This window comes from Saccostrea cucullata, unplaced genomic scaffold (genome assembly GCF_032062105.1).
Source record: "Saccostrea cucullata isolate Sc308-1 unplaced genomic scaffold, CSIRO_AGI_Scuc_v1 ctg45, whole genome shotgun sequence".
Taxonomy (NCBI): Eukaryota; Metazoa; Mollusca; class Bivalvia; order Ostreida; family Ostreidae; genus Saccostrea; species Saccostrea cuccullata.
In genome coordinates, this window is record NW_026939164.1 from 476,448 (window position 1) to 499,072 (window position 22,625).

Below are 22,625 nucleotides of genomic sequence, written 5' to 3' on the forward strand. Positions count from 1 at the left end.
TTGACAGGTATGTACTATTGTAAAAGCTTGTTTCTAATATCAAAACAGTCTCTGATATATAAACAGATTTGTTTCGTAGATATAAAGTTATGTGGATTAAGCAAACAAGATAAGTTATTAACATCTAGTAACCTTGAATACTTTTTTCTGACATTTTTATACACAGGACAATCAAGTAAAAAATGTTTTTCATCTTCAACAATAGTTTTACATTGGAAACAAAATCTATTTTCTCTAGGAATGACAGGATTACAGTATCTACCTGTTTCTACGTACAACTTATGTGCACTTATTCTTAACTTGGAAAGATAAGATAATAAATTCTTATGAAGTGGAAAACACAAGTATGGTTGGATTTCCAGTTTCTTAGCATCATAGTTGAATAATGTACTATAAAATGACAGCTTACCGCATTGAGTATTGTTAATGTGTTGGAGTTCAGAAAAAAATTTATTTTCAAAGAAATTTTTAAGTTTAGGACTAAAAGTTTTAAAATCTGTGTCAAAGTTAAAATCTAACATCTTCTGTATTGATTTTATACAACTTTGCCAACATTTTTTATTTTCACTGGCCAATCGAGTATCTTCCAAGTAAGCATTCTTGAGTAAGACATTGCAATTATTATTTGTTTTTGTTAACTTTTCCAATCTGGAATAATATTTAAAAACAAGCTGGTAAATTTTGGTATATACAGGGAAAACACCTAATTCAATTTTAGTTGCTAAATTTGATGCTTTATTATGGACACCTAAGATGTTTTTTAAGATAAAATTTTGGATTTTTTCAAAAGGAGTTTTATCAAAATTATTGGGATTTGTATTAAAATCAGAGATCCAAATTTCTGAAGAGTATGTTAAAATTGGAACAATAATTGATTCATATAGCTTTAACCACAAGCTGGGAGAGAGATTTGAGCCAAAGGGTAGTTTATGCTTTAAGGCAAAATAAGCTTTTCGGGCTCTGGCAGCAAGGTCATCACAAGCATGTTTTAAATTGCCATTTGATTGTAAAAATATACCAAGATATTTGTACTTATCAGTAATACTTATATTATTATTGTTATAATAAAATGCATAATATTTCTTTATTTTTCTGGTAGAGCAAATCATAACCTTTGTTTTTTCTAAGTTTACATGCAACTTCCATTCTATACAATATCTTGAAAGACTGTCAATACAATTTTGAATTTCAAACATAAACCTAGGCCTACACTGAATAACAGGACTGAGGTACATGTATAAGGAAAACAAGATTATTCAGAGAATTTGTATCCCCTGCTTCATGGAAAAGAACATGGAACTAGATTGGGGGATCAGGGACACATTATGAGGGGTGGGCTGGTCCATCAGGAGGTATGGTGTAAAATTTCATTGCAAAAGCCTCCTGACATATTGCCTGGAAATGAAAGTTTGTCACACATTTAATATGAATTTACAAACTTGGACCTTTTAATCTCTAAATGAATGGGGTCTTTCTTGTGCAACAGGGAGTTGTGTAAAATTTCATAGCTAAAGTTCAAAGGCTTCTTGAGATATAACACGGAAAGAAAAGCTGGATATAAAGCATACAGAATTTATGACCTTTGACTTTTTGACCTCAAAATCTACAGGGGTCTTCTGTATGCCATAGGGAGTTTCATATATAATGTCATTGAAAAAGCTCAAAAGCTTCTCGAGATATTATGCAGAAACAAAAGTATTATAGTTAGATGCACTAAAATTAATAACCCCCCCCCCCCCCCACTTTCAGTGAAAGGTGAGGACAATAATAAAGCAAAAAAATGTAAAACAAGTTTATTTTAATTTTTATTGATAAATACATGATAAAGAATTATTAACAAACAGTCCATTCAATTGTAAAAATATCCTATAACAAAAAAGGAAGGGAGGCAAATCCTCAAATTGCCCTTAAAACTATGGTATTTATTATTATAGTTACATGTAGACTTTTTGTTATTCCACTTTCCTAATTTAAAGTGCAAACCCCAATTTTTCAAATTTATTATTCATTGATTTCTATACTTCTTTCTTTGCATCATATGTAGTACCAGTGAAATGTGACTGTCATTATATTTATTTTACAAGTACATATATTTATCTAATAACATTTTAATATATTGTAAAGTCCACGAAATCTGATTTTTAGTTTTTTAAAGCTGTTTCGATTTTTGAGTCACAGTAATGCTTTAAAGCACTAATCTTCGTTATCAGTATTAGATGTTTTGGTTTAAAAGCCCCCCCCCCCCCCCCTCCCCCCAAAAAATGCTTCTTTTACCTTTCCTAATTTTTTTTGCCCAATTTGGCCAAAGCACAGATAAATGTTCTTTCTATGTCGAAGTTTCATGTTTTTTTAATCTATATGTAGTTTAAATTTCCATGGTGTATAAAGTGTTCATGTCTTTTCAAGGAATTTTAATTCCATTAATCTTTATAATATAAGCATACCCAAGATGGAGAAAGATTGACTACTTAATATCAAACAGATTTTTAAAATCTTAAAAAGATATTCAACATTTTTTGAAATTTAAGAAAAATAGTAGAAAATTTTACATTGAATCAAAATAAATATTTAGCACAGAAATGCACATTTAAGTATGTACTTGCACCTTTGCATGATCTTCAGTTTCTATCCCCAGTAACCTGTCTGTTTGAGTCAACTACAGTGTCCTCCCCCTCTTGGTCACTGCTTTCATGACCCTCCCTCAAATCTTCATATCTGTTATCATTCTCAATATGCTGTTCTACATCAGGAAAATTTAACTCTTGTGTTGCAAGCTGAACGATTTCATCTTCATCCTCCTCACTGTCCTCTAAGTTAACGTTGAAATCGTCTATCACTGGGTCACTGACAGAATTAAATACATAATCCTCTGCATAGAGTTCTGACTGATCATCATGTACATCTTCACTACTGTCATTGTCACTACTTGAATTAGCTGTTAACTCTGAGGAGTAACCATTCATTAATGCCTGGGAATTTTCCTCTGCACATCTATCTAGATTAGCTTGGGAATTATTGTTATCATTACTGACATCTCTCCCTATACTAGCACTACTTTCACTGTGATTCAATGTGGAGCCCTCGTTTAAATCAATACCTGGTCCGTCTTCACAATATCTCTCCAAGTCTGAATGTGTGGACTGAAAATTCTCAACGTCTCTATCTTGTTCCTCTGGGTTTTCATCGGTATCGTCATTGGAGTCCATTTCTGTATTGTCCAACAAGTCCCCGTCCTCTAGTTCTCCCAGACTCTTGGCTATCCTTCTGTATCTCGTTTCTCTTAAAACACCTTTGGCACGCTGAGTTTTTGGATGATCTGGCCCTAATATTTGTTCACTCACCCTCGCCCATTTTTTGAAGTACTCATAAGCTTTTTTATAATCATTATTGTCCTCATATACAATTCCAATGTTGATATACAGTCTTGATGTCAGAATGTGGTACTCCCCATACATCTGCATGCATAGATCTTTAGCAGTGTTATATAACTGCAAAATGAACAAAAATATGTAATACTGGATGTAGCATGCATTAAACAATTAGCACAGTAGCAAAATAATTGTAAGTTGGAAATAACTTACCTTTAATTGCTCCATACTACCCCGTGGTGCCAGCACACCTTTTGTCATCTGAGCTTCTGCATAGTGTCCCATGTCATTTAGCTGTATTTATAATATGAAGATATATGTATAAGTATACAAGTAAAGGATACTTTTTAAAGTTTGTTTGTTTGAATACCTTAAGACATACTAAATTTTGGATTTCAATTTTCCCCATAAAATACATGTAGACCAATTAATGTAGTTTAAAATAATGAACAGTACTATTAGTAAATTTTAATTTTCTCCATTTAGCCTTTGAGAAAATGGTAAGATACACATATGTTCCTGATCTGCTGTTGTTGTTTTGATTAAGTTTTAAAACATACCTCCTCAAATATTTCCAATGCTTTGTCGATATATTTATTTCCCACTTCTAAGGCCTGTTCTCCAGATAGCTCACTGCCCCCTCCACAGGCTTCCCAGCTCTCCATGTTAAAGGCCAGCTTCATAAAACTCATACCTAGCTTAAACTTAAGATAACACAAAGTGTTATAAATATTAAAATAAAATTCTTTCATTTAGAATTGACTTTTTATTTCTACAAATACTAATACAAGAAAGTGGAAATGACATTACTAACTCTACTTGTCAAGACATAAAGGAAACAAGCTAATTCAGAGAATTTGTGTCCCCCGCTTAGGGAAAAAGTAAACCATGCGCAGTTCCTGGAGGGGGGGGGGGGTGTCAGATCCCCCTGACTTAAGTTGTAAATAATTAAATTTGTAGAATTATTAAATGTATACATGTATACTGAAGCAAATAAAATACATGTATGTCAATATGCATATAAAGATTTAATTGCTTATTCTCTCTTGTGTGTATAGAAGATTCTTTTTTTATGGAATATTTATCACACTGTAATAATGATTTTATAACCTCATAAATTTTTCATTTCACATGCTGAATACTATCATTTAGTAAAAAAAAAGTATTTAAAAAAAAAAGAATGAATCGACCGGGATTCGATCCCGGGACCTCTTACAATTGAAGCGAGAGACATGACCACTGGACCACGAAAGCACTTCACCCGATGTGAAGTATATGCAGAACTGAAGTCACATACATGTATATATTCATGTTTTCATGTTCGGTATTCTCAAAATTTTACACAATCCATGGTGTTTGATTTATTTAGCCTTTATTAAACAGTTCTAATAGATGTAATAAGAACATAAAGTCCGCCGAGAACCTGTTTTATACGCAATAACTCTCCTCATGCCCCTGCGCTAAAAATAGCGACATGTAATACTATAAATACTAATAAAACAAACGGGGCGGGGCACTTTGAGAGGGGCGAGAGACGTCCTAGGGAGTTTTGGTATAAAATTACATTGCATAAGCTCAAAATCTTATTGAAATATCGCCCGGAAATGATAGTATTACACACAGTCAGAATGTATAAATTTACGACCTTGAACTTTGACCTTTTGACCTCAAAATCAATAGGGGTCTTCATTAGGCCACAGGGAGTTGTTATATAAAATTTCATTGCAATAGCTCAAATGGTTCTAGAGATATCGTGTGGAAACGAAAGTGTTTTAACAGACAGAATTTGCTTATTTATGACCTTGACCTTTTGACCTCAAAATCAATAGGGGTCTTCTTTAGTCCATAGGGAGTTGCTATGCTAAATTTCATTGCAAAAGCTCAAAGGGTTCTCGAGATATCGTGTGTAAACGAAAGCGTTACAGACAGACAGAAAGACGGACGGACGGACAAACCCAAATTAATATCCCCCACTTTTCAAGCGGGGGACAATAAGAAGCACTTGGAAATTTTGATTAAAATTACACATGCATGCACTGTGTCATCTTTCCTTACCTTGTGGTAGTTTCCTGCTAGGGTTTTCCTGAGTGCTATAGACTTCTTTCCATAGTAAATTGTCATTCTAAGGTCTGGAATTTGACTGGGACTGACAAAGTCATTCAGTTTCAGTTTCTGAAGGAAATTCAAAATACTACAGTACAACTTGTATAATTCCACATACCATAAGTAAATCTGATAGGGTAATTCTTTAGCATTTAGTTCCTAATTATGGTTTTTATTTGCTATAAATGTATTCTAATTTGCATCTATACCACTATTATGAAGTATATTAGGAATGAGATAAAGTTGCTTTAATGGAAAAAAAAATTAGGGCCTTATTAAATTAATTTTATTCTGATCTATATATAAAGATAGGATATACATGTTTGCTATAAAGAATACCTCATCATAGATTTCCGCCATTAGGGCATAAAGTTCCACCATCCTGTGGGGTCTTGCTCCTAGTTCCTTCTCCTCTATTTTAAGGGCTGTTTTTAACAGTTCCAGAGCCTCTTGATATTTACCTGCTTGTATCCTGTATGTAGTAAAAATTGATACATGTATATACAATATACTATAATATCCCCAATAATAAGAAAGACTAATGTATACTGGTACAATAAGCTTGTGCACTTATGTTATTAGAGAGGGCTTGCTTACACAACTCTGCAAACTTTTTCATATCTGATTGAAATGGCTTCCTCATCAACACTTTCATCCTCTTCAAACTTCTTTAAAGCTCTGTCATACATTGTTATCATTTCTGTGGCTTTTCCAACCTAATTATTGAAAATTTAAATAATGATTTGATGAAATATTCTTTCTGACAAACAAATTTTGAATTCTAATTCAACAATGATAACATTCTTGTAGTTTCCAATTTTTTTTTAATTTTTTTTTTTTTTAGATAGTAGAGTGATATAAGTATACACATCTATAAATCAATTCTGTCACCACAGTATAGATACAAAAGTCTACAAACCTTTCTCCAATATTCCAACAATTTAGAACTATATTCCTCATTATACAAGGCATCAAACACTTTCCAATCACACAAACAGTCACTAAGTCTATAACTGTCTTCTAGACATACTAACTGGTACAAATATTCCTGTAAATAAAGTTAAAGCTAGTAACTACAAAATTACATTATCTTTGCTGATTCTGACGAAACTATGTATTTCAAATAAAAAAAAAATGTGTAAAATCAACATCCAAAATAATATGGATCTTAAAATTTGTCATTGAATTCTTCAGATAAAGTACATGTAAATTTCATATCCTGTACATAAAATTCAATTCAGCTGTATACAGAAAAACTAAATTATACCTCTATATATCTATCTAAGTTGTCTGAATTCTCAAAATAACTGGCCAGCATTTTATGCCACCAATAGTAATTATCCTCCTCTCCGCCTGTTCCTCCCTGATCTTCTACTTGCTTAAAGTACCTTTTAAAATTAAGGGCAAGAGTTTAATACTGTAAATTCCTTATTTTTCGCGAGTACTTTTTATCGTGTACTGGCTCTTCAACGTCAAATCGCGAGAATAATAATAATCCGCAAATGGACAGTTGATCCATAGATTTTAAATGGATTTCATCACCCTAAAAAAAAACAAGTTATATTATTTCGCGAGTGACGCTTCTAGCGAAATTACGCGGAAATTGATTCCTCGCGTATAATTAGGAATCTTCAGTATACATGCCATGTACATTCATGCACCTTTGTTACAAATATATCAGAACAATTACTTAAGACATATAATCTAAATCTGTCACTAAAAGCCTTGATTATTACCGGTAGTAATTTCAATTAAGTGTGAAGTTTTGCATTACGTAACGATATTTTTCGACAGATGCATCCAGTGTAATCAATTCACACCCCTGCTGCGTGATTGGTCAACTCATATTATCAACATTGACAAGGAAATAGTCTGTTGCATGAGCAACTAATCAGGGATTAGAAGAAACTTCCAGTCATAAAGCTTGAAGTTAGGAGGCGTGTACTCTTTACCCTGAGCGCAGTTGTCATCATAGGTTGTGACGTAATGCAAAACTTCACACTTAACTGAAATTACTAATATTCCATTTCTTATTTGTTGAAGACATATGATTCAGGTTAAAAATATCATAGAGGGTTACATTATTGCAGCTAATCACTCGGTTTGGCTCAGAATTTGATTTCTCTCTTTTCCTTAATGATTCTTGATGACAAACCTATTTTTTACGGCATGATGGAGGGCCTGGTGATACAAATTAAGTCTGCCCTGGCGAGTTTTACCAGAAGGTGTGAGAAATGGCTGCAGCTGAGAATATACCACATTCCACAGATCATCAGAAAGAGGTAGATTTTGTTTACAGATTTCCTTCTCAGAAGATTCTTTTTCCTCTGAAAAAAAGAAAACATTTTAAAGGTTCACTTATGTAACAAGGATCCTCTCATACAAAAACTTATTTAAAAGAAATTCACATAGTAAACATGCATTCATTCACAATATATTAATTCTACAACTAATTTATACAAATAGAAAGAAAACTACCCTTAAAATCATACATTATTAAGTATTTTGATCTTGACTTCTGATTAATTATCTTTGCTAAATTCATGTAATGTGCCCAATAAACATACCGTATAGCGGGTTTTTTTGGCGGGTGTAAAATCTGGCGTTTTGTCCGCTCAAAGGTATGCCAATAATTTTGGTGTAATTTATTTTAGTGTACGCATGGTTTTAGCTCTTTGGAGATGAACACTTAGAAGAGTATTGACTATTTTAACGGTTAAGTTTTAGCGGCCTATCATCAAAATGCCAAAATAAGCTAAAATTAGCACCCCGCTAAAATTACCCGCTATACGGTAGGACATTCTTTCAGGGAAGTACAGTGAAACCTTATCTTAAACTTGATGGGACTGAGAAAAAAATTAGAAATCTGAGGATATCAATAAAACTGCAATTTTTCACAATGATAATTTATCAATTTTCATGGTTTAACATGCCTGTTCACCTCTCCTCACAGACTCTCTGTGGGTAAAGTGAAAGGCAGAAGGGCATAATTTTTTTATTTTTTATTTTTACCCTTTTCATCAAACTCTGAAGGTGGCATTAGAGTGGTGGTGTTCCCCAACAACTGCCTCAGTTCTGGTTCCAGCAGACCTGATGATGAAGCTTCTAGAAGGCATATGGTGGCAATGGATAAATCACGATCTGGGGAACCCTCAAATCTCTTCAACACAGCATCCATCAAGCTGCAAAAGTAGAATTATTTTTTAAAAGTAGAATATGATATGAAATTCTTAGACTGCCACTATGTCTTACATGTCTTTAATTACAGTGGGACAAATTACCTATATCACTTACTTTAGCAGTCCCTCTGGTGTTGAATCAATTTTATTGTCAATTTCATTTCCATTTTCTAGAGGCCTTAACTCTTCACAAAACACAGTCAGCCAAAGTGGATTACAAGAGGATTCTTTTGTCATGATTTTTTCCAACTGCCTTTCAGAAATTGTTTTCCCATATTTTCCAAGCAATTTTGTTACAATTTTCTGATGATATAAAAATGAAGTTAGTTAATGCATCATAAAGATATCTACAGGGTTGTGTTATATAAATTTGTAGAACATCATTACTTTAAACCAGATACAAATTCAAGCAGAACAACTGTTGATAAATTTAATAATAGTTTTATTCCCACCTTTCTAGAATCAAGGTGTAAGCATGGCACCACATACTCAATAGGTTTGGTTTCCCTGTTGACCAAAGTTGTGTGTTGAAAAGAATCCGTAAGAATGGAGAATATGCACCGAACCTGTGGAGCCAGTTTCCTTGGTAACCACGACATCACCCTAGCTGCTTGATCATCTGCAAACTGCATATCAACATAGTTAAAGTCAAGTCAGAAGTTTAAGTGGAGTTTAAAGCACACTATTTCATTTTCTGACCAAAGGATGTATTCGCCTTAACAAAAGAATTGACCTATAGGAGAGAACAATTTCCCGGAAAAAGTGACATTTAAAAATCAATCTTTATTTGCTGTTTTCTATCGTATATATGTCTAAATTTTTCAAATTTGTATTTTATACCTAAAATTTATTAATTACAACTTTACAATAAACCTCCAAAGTTGACCGAAACACCATTTTGTCGGTTAAAGCGTTGAATTTTGCATGAATTTTGGCCTTGAAGTCCTTCAGGGCAGGCCTGCCCCTAAAAAAAATTGTGGTATTTTGATAGATTAGGATGTAAGGAATAATTTAAGATACGATTTTTTTAGGGGCACCCCTGCCCTGGGGTCGAAATTCACAAAAAACCTACAAAAAATAAGGAAACCTCATTTTCATAATCTGCTTTAAATTTATGTCGATTATTCTTATAGTCAGACTAGCTCAGTTGATACATACGCTGGCTTTTTACACCTTGGATACTTTCTTTTTAAAGTCGGGGGTTCGAATCCACCTGGTACAACACTTTTAAAGTTTTAAATTTCGTTTTCTCATAGACTATTTTAATTTTTTTATAGACCTGTGTATTTTTCCTTCAATTATCTATCCTTTATGCATGCCCATTCTTGATATAAGACTAAAGAGATATCAAATCGTAACAACCCAATGTACAGTTGTCAGTCAGGCGGAACGAACCTCAGCACTCTTTCTCCGAGGACAAGAATAACTCACTATGTGTTACTCAGTACAGGTATTCTTGGCAGCATTGAGCTGCAATGAATTTCAATTGTATATATTTCTTAGAATTTAATCACATTGATTTTAGCTACGTATTTCAGTAAATGCACTCCCTGGGATTTCATTTAGGCCTATATAATTTGCACACATTATTGACATGTTTTATTATATCCACGGATAAATAGCCTAGACATAATGAATAGAATTTCAGAGACAGTAGACATTACCTTTATGCACAAAAGAAGTAAAGACAAATATTATTTATTACGTTTGGTATAACAAACTCAGAAAATTAATGAAAGGGTTCCTCCTACCTCTACTCACTGACATAAAGATTTAGGTAAAACAAATTGTTATATGTATTCAGCCTAATGTCATTTACTGGAACGGAAATCGACAAGCTTTTTATAGAGAAAAAAACCAAGCCTGGTCCTATAGGTCAGAACCCTATTTATAACGAAGTGATCCTTTTTAGTGTTTCTACACTCTGTTAGAATTTTATATATGGAAATATTGGCCCATTTTACTCTTGTTGTAAGAGGAAAAATTTAAAACAGCATTCTAGGAAAACTGCACTATCTCTTTAATGCAGCTGTTTGAGAGTATACTTAAAATGGAACAAAATAATGTTTGTAAGTGTGAAAAGGCAATAATAACATGAATACATCTACTTTGTATGCAGTAATGGTCATGATTTAATGATGGATAAAGAATTTAAATTGAAATTGCATCAGTGCTCTTGTTTTGTGCATAATATATTAGCAATCATTTCTAACATGTATATCAGAGAATATTCAGCATTAATAATTATGTCGCCCCGAACAAAGTCGGGGGCAACGTATTGCGATTGTATGCATGTTTTTGTTCTCCAGGCTGTTTCTCGGAGATGGCTGGGACAATCTTCCTGAAACTTTCCTTAAAAGACGATCACTGGTTGAAACTTTCTTATATTAATGATTCGCGTTTAAAATTTTTAAATAATCGATTGTTGCCTTGGGAACCAGGGGAAAGTGAAAATTCTTTAACTTTGATTTTTAAATCAAAGTACTGAAAGGACTGATACGAGTTGATGGTTGTCCAAGCTTAGCTTATGGGTATTGTTTTAGTGATGAAAAAATGAGTCTTGTCCAGTTCGGGGCGACATACGCTATTGCTTGCAAAAGCAGACTTTCTAGTTGTTTTTACTTTTGTTGTCAGTCACATCATCTTACCTGATGGAGAGCATCAATAAATAATATCATTGGTTTTGTGTTGGGATTGGATAGAAGACTACAACACATCTGAGCAGTGGCATCTACTCCGCGAGGAATGTTATTGTCCTGTAATCAATAAACAAATACATTGTAATCAGGTATACATAAATGTACATGCACATAATTTAAAAGTAATCAAGATTCCTAAATATTTTGCAGATGAAGTATTATTTAGAAATCACAAATGCATCAAATATTTATTAAATTCTAAACGTACATGTATCAAAATGAATAATATTGAATAATAAAAATTTACTAAATTATGGGGATTGAGGCAAGAGTTTGTTTTTTATTCCCCTTCATCTGTTGTGTTATCCTGTTTATGTACCTCCCACAAAATCAAGTTTGAAGGAGTTTGTATTTTTTCCTCTAAATGTGAACTTACATTTAAAACTTCCATTTCCACTAGGAGTCTTTTTAACATGGATTCCAGACAGCTGGAACCAGGTACTGACCCCGTGAAATGAAAGAACACATTCCATCTATGTCCATTAGGCCTGTATTGAAAAGTATTCATCAAAGGGAAATCAGTTTTTATGCTATCAAACATGTGAATTCAAAAATTGTCTCTCTTTGTATGCAGTTTCTTTATACAGACTGAGTAAGTTTTATCTATTTTATCTTTCTGCCAGTATAAATATTTGTATAATGGAAAAATTTACCCAGGGAACTCTTCGTCCTGAACTTTATTGTAAATAGAGGAAGCAGCTTTACAGAGAATTGATGATTTCCCAGATCCAGCTTCTCCTAGTACCAGCATTGGGACATCCTTATCCTCAATTTGGATGTAATCCTCGATCTTTATAAAATCAATTTGTATCAGAAAAAACAGATAGGCATGTGCACTTAGCTATTATGAAAACAATTCAATGTAACTTTAAAAAAAAAGAAGAAAATTTTCCCCCCTATTTATCATATTCAGCATTAATAACGGCTATACAATTTTATTTGAATTAAGCAATTAGCACAAAAGTTTCACATACACATACACAAATACGGTGTATGTGCTTTCTATTTTTTTTCTTTTAATTCCTGCTATTCATTAAAGATACAATGTAATTCTTCCTTCAGATTTCATGTATAAAGAAAAAACAATTATCAGTTTACATACTAGTTTAGTTAGTTAAAATTTAATCTATAAATCCACTCTGATAAAAGTCCTTTAATAAATTAGCCATAAAAAGCAATCTGAAACACTGAAAGCTAAAGTCTTGATCTAAATTTAAGAGGATTCTTCTTCTAACTATATTTACTCATGTCTGAAGACTGAAATGTACTCAAATAGTTCAACTGTATTGCATATTAAATTAAAAAAAAAATATCTGATTGATTAGTGATAATCTTTGGAAACCTGCATTGTGTTCTAGCCTAAAACATCCTAGTATAGAATACAAAATATCAATGGTAAGAAATGTTTACTTTTTTGAGAATGTCTTCTCTTCCAATGACATCTTCACTTTTGGTTTTCATGTACTCTAAATGTTCCAGTTTGGTGGGAATATCATCAGATAAAGAAAGACGAGGCTGTTCACCGAAAAAATCAAAGGAGATCCTTTGTTTGCAGAAATCTATGATCTGAGAAATAAAGAAACATGAATAACAATTATCCTTTGCAATAACTTGGTATAGATCAAGTTCTTGGTATAATCATGAATTAGCCGCTATACACATGTCAGTGCCATATATTGTATCTATCAAATGTTTTCTAAGCAGATTCATAAATTAATGCATTGTTGTCTGCATCAAAACAGCTAAAAATAAGAAAATGAACAGAAAACGCAAATAATTGGAATTTTTTAAAGTTCAAGGGGCATAACTCTGTCCAAAATGGCCCGATCTTACCCAAAACAAAACATGTCCTAGATATTCTTATAATAAATCTGTATACCAAATTTCATTTCAATATGTGTAACCTCTGCAGAGAAAATGAACGTAAACGAATGATGGACCAACAGACAGACAGACCGACAGACAGCAGCAAGTCAATATGACTTCCCTTCTTCAAAGGGGGCATAACAAAGATTCAAAATTCCTGCAAGTTTGGTGTAACTAGTGCAAATAAATGTTGTATTGTAACGTTAATACTTGGTTTGAAATTTTCCACTGGGATGCCAATGCTGGGTGTACATGTAACAGAGGATGATATCAATCAGTTGATAAATTTCCCTGCCTTTGTTAAAGGCCAACTTACTGTTTTTTTAAAGGAAGAACTGAAGTTGAGTTGAGGTTTTCTAGCAGTATTTCTGGAGACATCACAATATGTAGCAGAGTATTTAACAATTCTCTTTGCCTGCAAAACAAATACAAGAGGCCCACGGGCCTTACAGGTCACCTGAGTATCATGCGACAACTTTCCAACAATTGAATTTGATTCATGTTTTAAACTAGAAGCCATGAAATTCACAATTTTGAAAGAGGCACCATTACTTATCATAATTATACACTCAGCATGCTAATTTTGGTTACTTAAAACCCAGAAGTAGATCAGAGTAACAAAGAGAAAGTGCATTTCCACTTTTAGTGAATTTCAGGGCCCCTGGGTCAGGGCTTCTTCTGTTAGGGGGGGGGGGGGGTCCACAGTTGAGCTCCTCATCCCACAGGAACCACTGACCCTGGGGCCACATCTTTTAAAATTTTGGAATTTTTGAAAAAAATATTATTTCATCATGCTGTTGATTAATACCAAAGTGCAGACTTCAAAGCATTAAATTATTTTAGACTATGTTACCCCCCCCCCCCCCCAAAGTACCTCTGTCCCAGGGGACAGGAAATCAACCATTTTTGGAAGAAGCAGGTTTTTTTCATAAATATATACTAAGATCATTGGCATTATACCCAATTACAAAGGAAAAGATCTTCAAAGAATTCAAGCATTTTCACTATATAAACATTAGAGCCCCCCACCCCCCTAACACAAGAATCTCTATTCAAGGGACCCTGAAATTCAAAAATCTCAAAGAGGCATCATTCCTCCTCATAACTATGTACATAGTTCATTGGTTAAATACTCAGGTGCAGAGAAGAAGAGTTTTAAAGAATTTATACATTTTCACTATATATTCAATAAAGCCCCACCCTAACACCAGAACCCCCAACCCAGGGGCCATGAAATTCCCAATTTTGGAAAAGGTAGCCTTATTCAACATAACTATCTACTTGGTTAGTTTATTTAATACTCAGGAATAAAGAAGAAGATTTTCAAAGAAATAATTCATTTTTTACTATATAATCTATATAGCCCTGCCCTAGCACTAGAACCCCTGACCCTGGGGCCATGAAATTCACAATTTTGGAAGAGGCAGCCTTATTTAACACAGCCATGCACTTGGTTAGTTTATTTAATGCCCATGAACAGAGAAGAAGAATTTCAAAGAATTTTTGCATTTTCACTATATAATCTATATAGCCCCACCCTGCCACTAGAACCCCTGACCCTGGGGCCATTAAATTCACAATTTGAGATGAGGCAGTCTTATTCAACATAACTATGCACTTGGTTAGTTTAATTTAAATGCCCACAAACAGAAAAGAAGAATTTCAAAGAATTTATGCATTTTCACTATATAATCTATATAGCCCCGCCCTAGCACTAGAACCCCTGACCCTGGGGCCATGAAATTCACAATTTTGGAAAAGGTGGTCATTTTCATCTTACCTATGCACTTAGTTAGTTTATTTAATGCCCACAAACAGAAAGGAAGAATTTCAAAGAAATAATGCATTTTCACTATATAACCTATTTAGCCCCACCCTAGCACTAGAACCCCTGACCCTGGGGTCATGAATTTCACAATTTTGGTAGAGGACTCAATGCTGATTACAATCATACCAACAGTTTAACTGCTTGATGTCCAGGAGTAAAGAAGAAGATTTTTAAAGATTGCACTAATTTTAGTGGTTTTTGCCCCACCCCCCATGCCCCAGGGGGGCAGGGACCATGAAATTCACAATTTTTGTTCCCCTTCACCCATAGATGCTATATGCCAAATTTGGTTGAAATTGGTTCAGTGGTTTCAGAGAAGAAGCTAAAAATGTTCAAATGTTAACGCACGACGCACAACGAACGACGCACGACGAACGACGACGGACGAAAACAGATAGCAATAGGTCACCTGAGTTTACTCAGGTGACCTAATAACATGTAAACAGTAAAACATTTAACCCATTCAATTAGGATATATACATGTATAATTATGCAAAATGTACATGAAAAACAATCACAATCAGTGACAATTAAAATGTACAAGAGGCCCACGGGCCTTATAGGTCACCTGAGCATCATGCAACAACTTTCAAATGATTGAATTTGGTTTATGTTTTAAGCTAGACGCTATGGCATTCACAATTTTGAAAGAGGCACCATTGCTTATCATAACTTTACACTTAGCAATTGTTTAGTTTAATTACTTAATACCCATAAGCAGGGTAGGGGAACAAAAATGTATGTCAACTAATCAGTAATATTCAGCGTAATATTCAGCAATAATCAGGAGTGCTCCTACCACACATGAACTCCTGACCCTAGGTCTACACATTGCACAATTTTTGAAAAGGCACACTTGCTTATCAAAATTACTTGATTATTACCAAGGAGTAGATTTCAAACAATTCATTTTCAGTATATAAGTAGAGCCCCCCCCCCCCCCCATTTTGGTATCCCTGACCCAGGGGCCTTGAAATTCGCAATTCTGGAAGAGGAACACATCATAACTAAATAAATAGTTCATCTGCTTATTACCCAGAATTAGAGAAAAAGATTTTCATAGATGTAATAGACGTAATGTATTTTCACTATATAATCATTAAAGAGCCCCGCCCTAACACCATAACCCCTGATCCTGGGGCCATGAAATTCAAAATTTTGGTAGAGGCACTCTTGCTCATCATAACTATGAACTTAATAAGTTTATTTAATACCTAGGAGCAGAGAAGAAGATTTTCAAAGATTTAATGTATTTTCACTATATAATCAATAGAGTCACGCCCTAACACCAGAACCCCTGACCCTGGGGCCATAGAATTCACAATTTTGGTAGAGGCACTCTTGCTAATCATAATTATGAACTTAATAAGTTTATTTAATACCTAGGAGCAGAGAAGAAGATTTTCAAAGATTTAATGTATTTTCACTATATAATCAATAGAGTCACGCCCTAACACCAGAACCCCTGACCCTGGGGCCATAGAATTCACAATTTTGGTAGAGGCACTCTTGCTCATCATAATTATTAACTTAATAAGTTTATTTAATACCTAGGAGCAGAGAAGAAGATTTTCAAAGATTTAATGTATTTTCACTATATAATCAATAGAGTCACGCCCTAACACCAGAACCCCTGACCCTGGGGCCATGAATTTCACAATTTTGGTAGAGGCACTCTTGCTCATCATAACTATGTACTTAGTTAGTTTATTTAATACCTAGGAGCAGAGAAGAAGATTTTCAAAGATTTAATGCATTTTCACTATATTATCAATAGAGCCACGCCCTAACACTAGAACCCCTGACCCTGGGGCTATAAAATTCACAATTTTGGTAGAGGCACTCCTGCTCATCATAACTATATACTTAGTTTATTTAATTCCAAGGAGCAGACAAGAAGATTTTCAAAGATTTAATGCATTTTCACTATATAATCAATAGAGCCCCGCCCTAACACCAGAACCCCTGACCCTGGGGCCATGAAATTCACAATTTATGTAGAGACACTCTTGCTCATCATAACTATGTACTTAGTTAGTTTATTTAATACTCAGGAACAGAGAAGAAGATTTTCAAAGATTAATGCATTTTCACAATATAATCAATAGAGCCCCACCCTAACACCAGAACCCCTGACCCTCGGGCCATGAATTTCACAATTTTGGTAGAGGACTTAATGCTGATTACAATCATACCAACAGTTTGACTGTTTGATGTCCAGGAGTAAAGAAGAAGATTTTTAAAGATTGCACTAATTTTAGTGGTTTTTGCCCCACCCCCCAGGCCATAGGGGGGCAGGGACCACGAAATTCACAATTTTTGTTCCCCTTCATGCACAGACGCTATATGCCAAAATTGGTTGAAATTGGTTCAGCTGTTTCAGAGAAGAAGCTGAAAATGTTTAAATGTTAACGCATGACGAACGACAGACGACGGACGACGACGGACAAAAACAGATAGCAATAGGTGACCTAAAAATGTTAAACTGCAGTTTTTTATCTTCTTAAGTCTGTTATAAATTAAAATGATTTAGAAAAATACATCACAATGAACAATTCAAAAGTATACGCTATTTGAAATTTTACATACTGGTATTTTTTCCGAGATCTTGTCTCCAAATAATTTGAGCTTCTCTGATGCCGTACTTTTCTTCAGGAAGTAACTGGCATCAGGTTCTGGAATCTGGCAAAGGAATGTGTCATCTCTGATCAAAAATAGAGCTGAAAGAAAAATATTATTTTCATAATATAGGATTATCCAGTAATTAAAATCTGATATATATTTCTTTTACATGTAAATTTGATTCATTAAAAATCAGTTTATTAAACAGCATGAAATATTGATGATGAATCTTCTTTGTAAAATTTAATAGCCATAAGATATTCCTTAGCAATTTTTGAAATTTGCATATCTTTTGGGATAGAATTTATACTCAAAGATGCCCCCCACCCCCGCTCAACACAATCAAACTTGGAACCAGGTGTTAAACTTCAAGATATCTGAGTATTTTCAAAAAATTAAGGTAAAACCAAAAAAAAAGAAAAGAGTGGCTAGGATTTCCAGCATGCTTTGTTATAACTTCCTGGCATAGTGTATTCTAGTTATTAGAGTTTTGGGGGTTTTAAGTAACAAAGTCAAAAATGTTTAACCTAAATCATATAATTTATGGCTTTTATGCATATGCATGTACATGTTTCATATATTCATCAAATATCATTTGAAGACACCTAAAATAATGTCTTTAAAAATTATCATAGAAATATACTCACAAATATCTAAACAGAGGATAGAAAGCAAAGTGTACTTCAAAATTAAGCCTCATGTAGTAGTAAAATAACTATAGAAGTATAGAGGCCAACATTATATATGTACTATCATTGAAACAATTTCTGGATATCTTACAGTTCATGTTGTCCTGTCTGTATGCTGCCTTCATTACTTCTAGATCCTCCACTAACAATCCATAGGTCTCTAAAAAATCCTCCACGTCTTCATCTGGATACTCCTCCCACATAGGAATCCAACCAACCGACTCACTGAATCAATTAGGTCAAAGGTTAATTTACAGATAAATACATACATGTATTACATTTATGTATCACAGTATGTTTTTTGTCTTTTCTTATACAAATACATTTTATCTGGTCATGAACAGAAAACAAAGACTATATGTATAAGTAAAGTTCTAATTTGCATCTAATTATCTCAAGCTTTTCCAGCTATGATTTTGATATCCAGGTACAGGATGTGATACATGTACTTTTATTTGTAATAAAACAAGTGTTACCAAGTAATGTTAATAAAGATAGGCATTATGCTGCTATGGTAACAGTTCTCAATGCTGGTCTGAGTTTTTTCCAGTTCATCCACATGTCGACTCTGTGGTGTTTTGGATCCCTTAAAGAAATAAATATTCTCTGAAGACAGAATTATATTCATATATGTAAATAAGTTTGAATTATCCTTTTTTCCATAATAAGAATCAATATTATACATGATTATATAATATACATGCTAGAAATGCATTACATGTAACATTGTAAATGTATATTAACACACTTACCCATTTAACGAATCTTTCCTTTAATGTCAATTCTTTACTTTCACACCATGACTTTAACTCTGGCAAGACCTTGTAACAAATCCATGCAATTATAATCAATATGACTGTATTGTATTTTGCTATATGATAAATGGTTCCCCCAGAACAAATGATATACAGTAAAACTAGTTTAGTATGAACACTGATATTCCAATTCACAGATAAAGCGAAGTTTTCGTGGATCCCCAAATGTATAAATTTTATTAATCACTTAAACAAATATAACAAATTACGGATATTAAAGCAAAATAATTTCATATCCCATTGAATTCATTATAACTGAGTTTTACTGTATTAAGTGTGTTTGCCAAATAGAGATTTGATATCTCCAGCCCTGTACAACATATTTACTGAGACATATAATATTTTAAAGTTTTATTTACCACTGTCATATCTTTCTGCTGACCATTTGATTTTGGCTATGGATTATTCATTTTATTTATAAAATGCATCAGAGAAAATAAAATGGCATACCTCCTGGCTCAAGTATTCTCTCTCCGAGTCAAATTCATCTGTATAGCTTGTAATGTATAGCTTGACGGATCTCTTTGATTTCCTTATATTTTTTCTGGGCTGAGGCGGCCCCCATGTAGCCATATCTCATTTTTAAATGGTATTTTAACCTCTGTAAGGAAAGATTGTGGAGAATTTTCATATTCACCCAATCAACATTTAAAGTATAACTTAAGTTAAAACTGAAAACTCAGCACTTAAATTATTGCAATTACAATGATTATAATTCTACATGATGATAACAAAGTAACAATCACAACAAAATATCTAGAATAACAAAAGACTGAAAAAGATATTTCGGGATCTTGATAGAAAAATTACAACCTTTTGTAAGGATCAAAAGGAAGAAATAGACCATGCTTCATAATGCATCCTGGGAATGCAACGAGGCATCAGCAGGAAAGACGGAGAGGAAATCTTACTGAAACATGGAAACGATTCAAACAAAGAGAGAGGTTAGATATGTTGGCCGTCCAATATTGGTCACATGATGGGCAACAGTGGAAGACACTTGAAATGGCCTTAATATGAGGAAACCAGTACACAGAGGAGTACTGTCATAAGTAGAAAATTGTAATAAATAAATGGCTCAGCTTGTCTATCAATATTTAACATGACACATAGCTCTCATTACAAACTGATTTTGTTTGATGTATTCAAAAGCTTCTTTCAAGAGGTATTACTTTAAATATCAAGTTCATTTTTTCCAAGCACAGTCTACTACTGGAACACTCTACCAGAATCAACATCATGTCCATGATGTTGATTCTGGTAGACATGTTGGAGCAGTTTAAAACATCTATTTTGACCCTCCAACCATAGAATATGTACACTATATATCAAAACATACTTACAGTGACCTGTACAGTGTATATACATGTTATTAGCAGTAACCTTTTTTACATTGGGATATTCCCATGCATGCATGAACATCATTGAACATAGTCCTTGCTGATAAATTTGCACACTGGATTTTCGCTAGTAACCAAGTTGAAGTAATTTTCGATTAACATGTATTTACAGTTGAACTTCAGTACGTATCTCAAACACTGATACCTCAGGTACCATGGTTACATTTAAGAGATTTGGAATTCCCAACCACTTATTCTTTAGTATTTTACCCTTGTCTTGAAATCTCAAAATCTATGGATTTCTCAGTTTTTTTTCTAAGTCTCACAGAGTTTGAGATAACTATGTTTGATTGTATTTGCATGTCATTGAAGTTGCCCTTAGTTTACCTGTAAATGTATACAAAGTATGAGACCCAATGCATGCTGATCAATAGACTGCAATGTCCTTATACAGCCAAGCATATACCAGTATGTCGAATACTAGATAATTTTGAGAATCGTACATATCTTATCAAAACAAGGGGAATTAACAATATTTTAACATAATAAATATCAAACTTTCAGGAATACATAGAAATTTTTCACATATCACGGATATAGTCTACCACTCTATGAATCCTGCTGTCAGTCGAAGTAGCTACAATTCAGGTTTCACTCGCGCTGCTTGACCTTTCAGTATCGACATGGAATATTCTATTGCATTACATTTAAAATATTCATTGAAAATAATGTAAAGTGAAACATACATAAAAATCAGACAGTTAATAATCATTACTTTCTTGTTTACCTTTTTCTTCTTCTGCTACTTTGTGTATCTTCAATTACAGAAGAGTTCCGATATGCATCAGGTCAATCAGCAAAGATCGGTTTATGACGGAATCGCCTGAGAGACGTTTTATTTTTGCAATTATGAAATATGAATATAATGATTAAAAGTTTAACGAGATATAATTATGTATCCACATGTTCTTTTCTCTTTAAAATTATTTTAACCCTATAGGCGTCGGAAGCAAATTGAAAGGGGGGTGCTAATATTGAAAGAAAGGGGACTAAAGCTGAAAAAAGATAAACCCTAATTTTCACTGCATATATTATGTATATCTTTACAAAAAAAGTTGGGGGGGGGGGCTAAAACACGACTAATCCCTAGCTGTTTGCATGGTATGACAACTTTTGATTATGTTTCTCAACAAATTAACCCCCAAGCTCAAAATCAATAAATAATATAAAAACTAAAGAAATGACTTGATTCAATGAATATATGAAATTCCTAGCATTAACTAACTATTCAAAAGTTACCAAGTTAATTATCATCATGGTCAAAGACAAATATAGAAAAACATAACGCTACAGATCTGCAGCTAGGCCTCATGCAGTATGCATGAGAATTGAAGCTTTGATTATCAGGATTATAAAAGTTTATGCATCAAATATTATTTAAGAGCGAGTGTTTATTATGGCGCCCTGTCGTACGTATATAGTTTTCGGTTTATATTCGGAAATTTCCTATTATGCCTTAATTCTTTATCGAATATTTGGGGGTATAAAATTTTTGTCCTGTTCTTGACCGACTGTCTCTTTAATAGCTGATTGTTCGCAAAAAAAATAATCTTGTCCATATCTTTTGATTAGTGGGAGCTATCATAATGATTTTCAGGCGCGGATCTAGAAATGTTTCAAAGGGGGGGGGGGGGGTGAAGAGGAAATATATAAACATACGGTTTACATATACATGTTGTTAAATAACTCCCACTATAGGATACAGGTTTAAAAGTGGTAGGTTGATCAACCTGGTTAAAAATACTTGTATGCTTTACCAGAAAGTTTTAGAAAAAGAAAGGAAAATATATTCTATGGTAAAAATAAAACAAAAATGGGACTTTCTTAATTCTCTTTCTCTCTCTCTCTCTCTCTCTTGCAAATCCAACGCGGGGAACGTTTGATTTTTAATTTGTAAAAGAGATTATATTAAAAATATTTCCATAATAATTTTATGCCCCCTTAATCGAAGATTCGGGGGTACATAGTTTTTGTCGTGTCCGCCCGTCTGTCTAGCTGTCTGTCTGTTTGTCCGCAAAAACTCTAACCTTGTCCTTAACTATTGATTTAGTGGAGC

The 22,625-nt window shown here is 33.6% G+C and overlaps 1 protein-coding gene across 1 annotated transcript; it reads right to left on the minus strand.

Moving 5' to 3' along the window:
* Window positions 1-2,445: 2,445 nt before the first annotated feature.
* Window positions 2,446-21,399, minus strand: LOC134252396 (TPR repeat-containing protein DDB_G0287407-like). The gene is made up of 23 exons (XM_062734868.1): window positions 21,297-21,399; window positions 19,620-19,770; window positions 19,107-19,175; window positions 18,831-18,940; window positions 18,446-18,579; window positions 17,633-17,763; window positions 13,532-13,630; window positions 12,760-12,915; window positions 12,003-12,139; window positions 11,726-11,837; window positions 11,299-11,406; window positions 9,103-9,276; window positions 8,766-8,953; window positions 8,484-8,653; window positions 7,627-7,798; window positions 6,739-6,859; window positions 6,391-6,519; window positions 6,069-6,187; window positions 5,811-5,943; window positions 5,424-5,540; window positions 3,929-4,072; window positions 3,582-3,662; window positions 2,446-3,488 (listed from the first exon to the last, which is right to left on the minus strand). The coding sequence occupies exons 2-23, from the start codon at window positions 19,740-19,742 to the stop codon at window positions 2,619-2,621; spliced, it is 3,597 nt and encodes a 1,198-aa protein (XP_062590852.1). The 5' UTR covers window positions 19,743-19,770; window positions 21,297-21,399; the 3' UTR covers window positions 2,446-2,618.
* Between the last annotated feature and the right edge of the window lie 1,226 nt (window positions 21,400-22,625).